Source organism: Punica granatum, chromosome 5, assembly GCF_007655135.1.
Source record: "Punica granatum isolate Tunisia-2019 chromosome 5, ASM765513v2, whole genome shotgun sequence".
Taxonomy (NCBI): Eukaryota; Viridiplantae; Streptophyta; class Magnoliopsida; order Myrtales; family Lythraceae; genus Punica; species Punica granatum.
Window position 1 is genome coordinate 5,752,354 of NC_045131.1, and position 8,130 is coordinate 5,760,483.

At 37.4% G+C, this 8,130-nt stretch overlaps 1 protein-coding gene across 1 annotated transcript; it reads left to right on the top strand.

Annotated features, from left to right (window-relative positions):
- Window positions 1-946: 946 nt before the first annotated feature.
- Window positions 947-3,409, top strand: LOC116208860 (cyclin-D3-2-like). Its single transcript, XM_031542424.1, has 4 exons — window positions 947-1,670; window positions 2,180-2,387; window positions 2,478-2,608; window positions 2,914-3,409. Exons 1-4 carry the CDS (start codon window positions 1,155-1,157, stop codon window positions 3,199-3,201), a joined length of 1,143 nt encoding a protein of 380 aa, XP_031398284.1. The 5' UTR covers window positions 947-1,154; the 3' UTR covers window positions 3,202-3,409.
- The last annotated feature ends 4,721 nt before the right edge of the window (window positions 3,410-8,130 follow it).

Here is an 8,130-nt window from a genome sequence, read left to right on the forward strand (position 1 = left end):
GTTTAATGGGTCTCAACTAATTCAGATTTGACCCGAATCGGTGCACTAAGAAATAAAAATTTTATAATATTGAATTTTCTCCATTCACAAGACTTAAATTCCTGATATTATTTAAGGGGAACATGCCTCGACCAACCCATGTTAATATATATTATTCTAATTTGCGCATTTTGAAATGGAAAAGCTATTCATGAACTCTCTCTTTTTTTTTAATGAATTATATGACTTCTTTAATACTAAAACAGAAATAGAGGACTTGATAACAATGATTGTTATGATTAAAAACTAACATGCGATGAAACATATTTCAGCATCATTTAAGTTTGTTTTGACGTCGAAATATGCGAATACTTCTTGCATATAGATATGATATGTTGAAAAAGAAAAGATACAAAAATAATTTATGTAGTCTCTCACTGATATTAAAAAGGAGAAAATAAATTTTCTATTCTCGCAACAAACAAAGAGAAATGAATACTAATCAATTTAAAATGTAGATATGGAATAGAAAATGTAGTTCTCCTAAGAAAGTCTCTAGCCACTTATGTACAAAATCCGTTAAGGTTTATTTATGCAAAAATGGCATCAACATATTGAATATTAACATAGAGCCCGAAACATCGAAAATTTTACGACCGAAATTTTTTATCGACAACTTGACTAAAAGTATACACGATAAACTATAATCTATAATTATGTTAGACCTTTTTCCTTTTATATATTATAAAAGCTGTAGAGAGGATTTTAATTGTTAACTAAAGATGAATTAGTAATTTTCATACGGAGATATAAAATTCATGAAAATGACTTCTCTGAATATAATAAAATTTTATCAAAGACCAAGGAGATATACATACGATCATAAAATAAATAGAAAATTGTAAAAAATTAGACCTTGGATTTACATAAAAAAACCCCTGTCGTTTTACTTCCTTCTAAATTCAGTCACTGTGTCTCTCCAATCTCTCTGTTCTTCCCCTTCCCTCCCCTCCCCTCAGTCCCCATCCCCATAGAAAGAGGAGAGAGGCTGTGAGAGAGAAGGGGAGAGAGAGAGAGAGAGATGGCAGAAATGAATCTGAGTGGTCTCACTTTTCCTCTCCTCTTCCTCTGAGCTATAATGAGCAGAGCTCCCGGTCTCTTCTTCTCAGAAGAAGATGGCTCTGCAACAAGAAGAACAAACCCATCACCACCTCCAGCCCCCTCCCCTCTTCCTCAACGACCTCCTCTTCTGTGAGGAAGAGCAGCAGCAAGTGGATGAAGTCGAGGAGGAGGACAATGCCTTTGTGTATGGAGGAGAAGATGAAGATGATGAAGAAGAAAGCGAAAAGGGCCCGCCTTTCCCTTGGGAAGAAGACGGCGAAGACCTTCTCGACTCCCTCATTTCCAAGCAGGCAGAGACCCACCCCTGTTACGACGACCTTATCTCCGATGGGCCTCTAATGGCGGTCAGGAAGCAGGCGGTGGAGTGGATTCTCCGGGTTCATTCACATTACGAGTTCTCTGCTCTGACAGCTGTTGTGGCTGTCAACTACTTTGATAGGTTCCTTCTGAGCTTCAGGTTCCAGAGGGACAACCCGTGGCTGGGTCAGCTCATCGCCGTGGCTTGTCTCTCTCTGGCGGCTAAGTTGGAGGAGACCCATGTCCCTGTTCAGCTCCTTCTTCACCTCCAAGTACGTACATTGCTATAGCTTATCAGTGCCTGCAGCTTGCTTGTGATAATGCCCCTGTCAGTGTTTCTTCGTTTTAATCATCAACCACCCGAAGTGTTTTTCTTTTCTTCTTCTTTTTTCCCCCCTTATCTAAGACTCTAGGAACACCGTTTCTCTTGAAGTTTGTCAAAATGGCTTCTTGCGCATTGTTCGATTTTATCAATGAACAACATTGTCAAATGGGGGACTATGGGTGGATTAAGCATCAGTAATCCGTGCGTGACGTTTGTTAAAAATCACCCATCGAGTCTTTCTCGATTCATTCATGAATCGGCTTAGTGGATTTTGTGTAATAATTATCGGTGGATCAGCAAAGTTAAAATGTCCGCATTTGGCTATGATTCGACCATTGGTATGTGGAGCGCTGCAGGGTCTTAACGTTGCCATGCCAAAGCTGAAGAGCTACTTAATTTGCTCGAACTAGGTCATAAATCCTAAATTGTGGAAGTGGGGTCTTGTTCGATTTGCAGGTGGAAGAATCAGTGTATCTGTTCGAGCCGAAGACCATACAGAGAATGGAGCTCCTGGTGCTCTCCACTCTCAATTGGAGGATGAACCCCATTACTCCACTCGCATTCTTTGATCACATTATCAGGAAATTGCCTTTTCGGTTAGAGGCTGCTTTGAATTGGGAGTTCTTTTGGAGGTTTGAACGGCTGATTCTCTCAGTCCTTACAGGTAATCACTCTTGAAGGGCTCTCCCCTGTTATCCTTTGCAGCATAATCTCCCGAGTAGTGCTGATGAGTCAATATTGGATTTTATGGCAGATGTAAGGCTCCTGCATTATCTTCCTTCGACCCTCGCGTCTGCTGCAATGCGCTGCATTGTTAAAGAGGCTGAGCCATTCGAGTCAGAGGCATTTCAGGACCTGCTCACAAGCTTTCTCAAGATAAATAAGGTGCGCATACACATATGTCGGTCTATAAGAGTACTATGCATCTACCTATTTTGACTCTGACTCCAAATCAAAGGTAGAGTAAATAAATTATGATGCAGATCCTTCCACAAAAAATGTGATGAGCTTTTCATCTTAACATTGTAAGATCATATTTCAATTACTATTTGGTTAGTGCCATGCGGTAGTAAAATTCTGTAATTTGCTTTACCATTAGACAATTTCAGTTCATTCAGCAACGGTGACTGCCCTATCGCTTTACCTTGAGATAGACTGGTAGGTTTATGATCAATTTCTGTATTTGGCAGGACAAAGTAGATCAGTGCTATGAGCTCTTAGCAGAATCATTGGGGAGCCGTTTCTGCAGCCTGAAGAATGGCCACAAGAGGAGGAAGCTTAGCATCCCCAGCAGCCCAAGCGGTGTGATAGATGCTTCTTTCAGCTGCGAGAGCTCCAATGACTCGTGGGCTGTGGCTTCTTCAGTCTCGTCCTCGCCGGAGCCAAGCTTCAAAAGGAGCCGGACACTGGATCATCATCAGCAGCCAGGCTTGCCTTTACCCTCTCTTAGATCGTTCCTCCAAGGATGTTCACAATAGGACCACTGAAACCTAAATGTGCTAATTAATTAGTCTTTCGGGATTGTCTCTAATTATCTTTCATCGAACCCAGTATAGAACACTGTCTAGCTCTCCTTCCGTTGAATGTTATCGAGATCAAATTGCCGTTTGTTTCACTTCTACATGTATGTGAATGAACCAAAGAGAGAATTCTCAAGGAACATCAGATCGTGTTCGATCTTCCTCGCGTCTAGTGGCTTGGAATATATGAATGATCTATCAGACCAACCTGTGCGGAGATGCACCCCGGGTTACTAAAAAAGCTGGATGCTAATATGATCATTTTTGTGTGGCATTAAGTTTTTGATTTGACAGAAATTGATCCATGGCTGCTTGGAATTGATGTCTGAGTTGTCTCGTTGTGTGTTTCGAGTAAGAAGTAGGTGGCTGTGGAGCATTCGAAGAAGTTGAGGTTTGCACAGTCGGAGCTTGGCTTTCTAGCTGCTAGGGACTGTAGAGCATTAATTTGAGTTTCCAGCTATATACTCTTGAGACTAGGACGTATAATTTGGATAATCGGAGAATTGTTTCCAGCTTGTTTCCTTTCTTGGCGACCGAATGACAACTTCTGCGTGTCTCGAACATGATCTCGATTTGCAGTCCTTCCTAGAAGCATTTCTCGGTCTGTAAGTTCTCGAACAATAAATACGAAAGAAAAATAATTTCTTTTCTTTCTTTGGCAGAAGATATCATCAAGAAGGAACAGGGACACGCTGAATTATGCCCACAAATGTCGTTGATTAGAACCTACGGCCAAAAAGCCAGAGTATGTATCTACTGAATGGTATTATTATTATCATCACCATCATTATTACAATAATAATGGTAATCATAATAATTTTGGAATTAAAATTACTTAAAATGGGGGTAATTATAATGTGTAAGTGGGAGGGGAGAGGTCCTTGAGTTGAATAGAAAGGTCAAAGAAGACAGTGTGTATATATGTGTGACAGCCAGAAAGCCTATTACTTGCCCAAGTGTGTTGTTTTAGGGACAACTGACTTCCCGCTGCCCGACAGCCTCTTCTTCCCTGTCCTCTCTAGACATCTCCCCGTATCTCCATAACTGTTCCCAATTAAATGTCTTTTTTTTCTTTTTTTGTTTTTATCATTATTCAACTTAATCATTTTTTTTAGGTAATCTTTTATAACAACGGTAATAATCTCATCTTATGCTTACCCATAGGCTCCCGACCTCGATCTACAGCATATTTTCTACTTCTTTGGGTAGCTACAAGATGAAATCCGTTTCAAATCTGCAACGCGAAGACTCGTGAAAGGTGAGATAGAGCATTATGATTTTAGACATATTTATGCTTTGATATCTTATTTTTTAGAGTGGGTACTAAATAGTTGTAGAGAATATTTGCCTCCTAAATATTATGTGGTATGTTTTTATCTATATTTCATTTTCTTTTTTTTTCTTTAGACATGTATACATATATCTATATATATATATATATATATATAGAAAGAACAGATACGTATTGTAAAGAGGATAAATAGAAAGGTTGTAATTTAATTGCGGTTAATCGAGTATAGAGACATGATATTTGCTCAAATTCTCAATTTAACCATAATCTTTCAAAAATTACACACAAATGCACAGCTTTTCATTTTAATATAAAATCTGGCACGATATTTTATTTTAGTCTCAAATCTAGCATAATAAGTGGACCTCATATATTTTTATTTAATTCTACATATTTTCACTTATCGAATAATGTTACGACACATGGAACCATTTATGCCCAGTCCACCGCCACAGTTAAAATTGACGAAAAATTTAACAGCGTGCTAGATTTGAGATTAACACGAAAGATCATATTACATTTGAGATTAAAACAAATTATCGTGTATTTCTATACTATTTCAAAAGGTTATAGAATTGAAAATTCAATTGAAGATCGTACCTTTTTATGTAATTAATCCTTTAAGCAGGGGTCTGTTCTCTTTTGTTGGGTGCGACGAAAAGGGAAGTTTTACCGGTGGCTCTTTTGAGGATCGATGGACTTTATTTTAAAGGGCAAGATGAACTTCTCTTATATATATATATATATATATATATTAAATGTTTGTTTGTTATTGCATGTATATATGTCCTTCCCATAGCTTGTGGTCCTTCCTTTTGGGCGCCTGTGTTTTGAATATTAGCACGGGGCTTCGTGCACGGGAAGCGCGTCACGTGCCTCTTGAACAGTCGTCTCCCATCCACTTAACTTCGATTGGTCGTTCATAATCATAAGTCACATGTAACGTCATACATCAGAATGAAAAATTAAAGGGTTCTACGTGCACATTCCATTCAGAATACTTTGAATTACTACTTGTACATATTATACAATACACTTACCGAGGTCGATGTTCTATCGTATTCGTTCTCATATACTTATTGAATGTACGACAATAAGGCTTGTTTGATTTTATGATGAGAAAGAGACCTGAGGAAGCATTGATAAAGGGGAAGTTTGCATGCAATTGGCGACGACCAATAGTCGGGCATATATGTCCCACAAATTTAGCGGAAAAGCGACCTCTCAGTTATTACATAATTTATCGTTCTTATTTATCGTGCTTTTCTGATTAAAATAACAACATTAAAAAGAGGATAAATAAATTGGACTGCTACAAATATATATTTATTTATGCAAGTATGGATAAATACATACACGTGTATATATATATATAAAAGTAAATAGGCAATTTGATCCTGACTTTTCATGATTGTGTCAATTTGATCCCTGAGTTATTTTTTCCATCAATTCAGTCCTGGAATTTATCAATTTACATCAATTTGGTTCTCACTACGTCATTCAAGTCCCTCACTTTGCAAAACTGCATTATTTAGGTCCAAAATGATGCAAATTTTGCAAAGTAAGGGACCTAAATGATTCAATTTTACAAAGTAAAGGACCTAAATGATGTAACGAGGACAAAATTGATGCAATCGTGAAAAGTGAGGGATCAAATTGGCTATTTATTCTATATATATTTGCAGTTGCACCGCATAAATACCATCCATCCACCACAGCAGAGCAGCTGCAGATTGCCTTCATAAAAATCTCAAAAACAGCAATACATATATATAGGAATCTTGATGAACGATACATATATCTGAGGCATTATTTCTATTGACTGAAAAATTCATAAATCATACGGTATATAACAAGGTTAACATTTTTTATTAGATGATTTCTGGTCATCCAATAGTCCAATATAGTATCAGAGCGGAGATTTGATATGTTACTGCACGCATTTACCCCCCATATTTAATTAATTCCAAGTGAATGGGCCTTCAAAACTAATCAAGCATGGGAGTATATTAAGGTCCAAATACATAAATCGCACCGTTATAACCTTATAAATTAAACTGTCGTGGTTACCTGAAAATCTCACAATTTCATAAGGTGGGATGCATACGTCTACGAGACATTGACCAAATTCTTCATTACAACATATCAGGGAAATAAAGTATAGATCCTTAACTGGCGATAATATCTGCCGAATTACGGGTGTCGTCACTTAATGTCGGAGGAGGAATATGTTGAAACATATACATATAAGAGATCGATTAAGTGAATTTAATACATGTAATGTCATAAGACATATAGTACAAAATGGCATGTGATAAAACAGAGCTAATTGTCAAACATGTTGGAGAACAGCCAAGTATGACAGAGATTGAGCTTCGGCAGCTGCTGCTTCGTTTTCATATATCCATTTCGGAAGAAATGGTCAAAGTTTGAGTGCTCTCTGGTTTTCTTCCTTACACATTGAAACTTAAAACTGGAAGCTGACAGCAGCAGCAGTAGTAGTTTTGTTAGGTGAAAATCTTCAGACATCTTCCCACTATATGAGCCCACTAGCTAACACACACATATATAATATATATTATGTATACACACACAGACAAACAGTTAGCTATAGATATGTTTCAACATAAGTCCCGATGGTATTGAGACAGAGGAAAACTTACTCAATATGAGCAATTAAATTGCAACTTTGGCTTCTTTACATATGTATGTATATATGCGCGCGAGTGTATATATATCTATATATATATATATATACCACAGTTGTGGGAGTTTACGGGGGTTTAAATGGTTGGGTGGTCGGCCTATAAAAGGGTTTGCAAATTTAAGCTTGCGTTTGGTTTTCGAGTTGGATAATGATCCAATTCAATTTGATTTTGTGCAATGATTACGAGTGTTAATAAATATATTGATGTGTGAAGATATATATATGTATGTATATATTGATGTGAAGGTAGATAGAGAATTTATTATCAAAAAATTAATTATAAAAATGATTAGAAAAAATATGTTAGAAAATTTATTATTAAATTAGAAAAAAAAAATGAAAAAATAATGATTGTGCTGTTAAATTGAGGGAAAAATAAAATTAAATTGAGTTAAGTAAGATTATTATATAGAAAACAACGAGCCCAAGGATTCTGCATGGGGTTGTTCTGCAAATCTTGCGACAAGCTTGTGTATTCTTGTTGATCAGCTGCCCCATGTGATTTCCATCTAACAGGAATATATATAGCATTTCACTAGCAGATGGGACGCAACGGATTGAGTCGATAGAGACTAAATGATTTCGTCTTGTATTTGTGGGGAATTCCAGGTCCGGGAGAGCCTTCGACTCCCATCTATGTAACCACGATTAAATGTCTCTAGGAATGATCTGGATAGGGCTTATGGTAAGCGAATCGTCCTAGCTAGACACGAACTAGACACGTTTATCGCCTCGGACAAACCTGACTGCAATTAAATTAGAGAGGCCTGTCGATCACACGATACTATATTCAAGTGAATGGTTAGGTTGATGTCCTCTTCATTCATTTAGAAAACCAGAAGAGGCTCCCTCCTTTCTCTGTTATTGACCCCACTACCTACGTAGTGAG

Excerpts from the sequence above, each read along its gene's own strand:
- LOC116208860 (XM_031542424.1), top strand. The coding sequence starts at position 1,155 with ATGGCTCTGCAACAAGAAGAACAAACCCATCACCACCTCCAGCCCCCT. Across the intron at positions 1,671-2,179 it reads AGCTCCTTCTTCACCTCCAA|GTGGAAGAATCAGTGTATCT; the intron begins GTACGTACATTG and ends TTCGATTTGCAG. Across the intron at positions 2,388-2,477 it reads GATTCTCTCAGTCCTTACAG|ATGTAAGGCTCCTGCATTAT; the intron begins GTAATCACTCTT and ends ATTTTATGGCAG.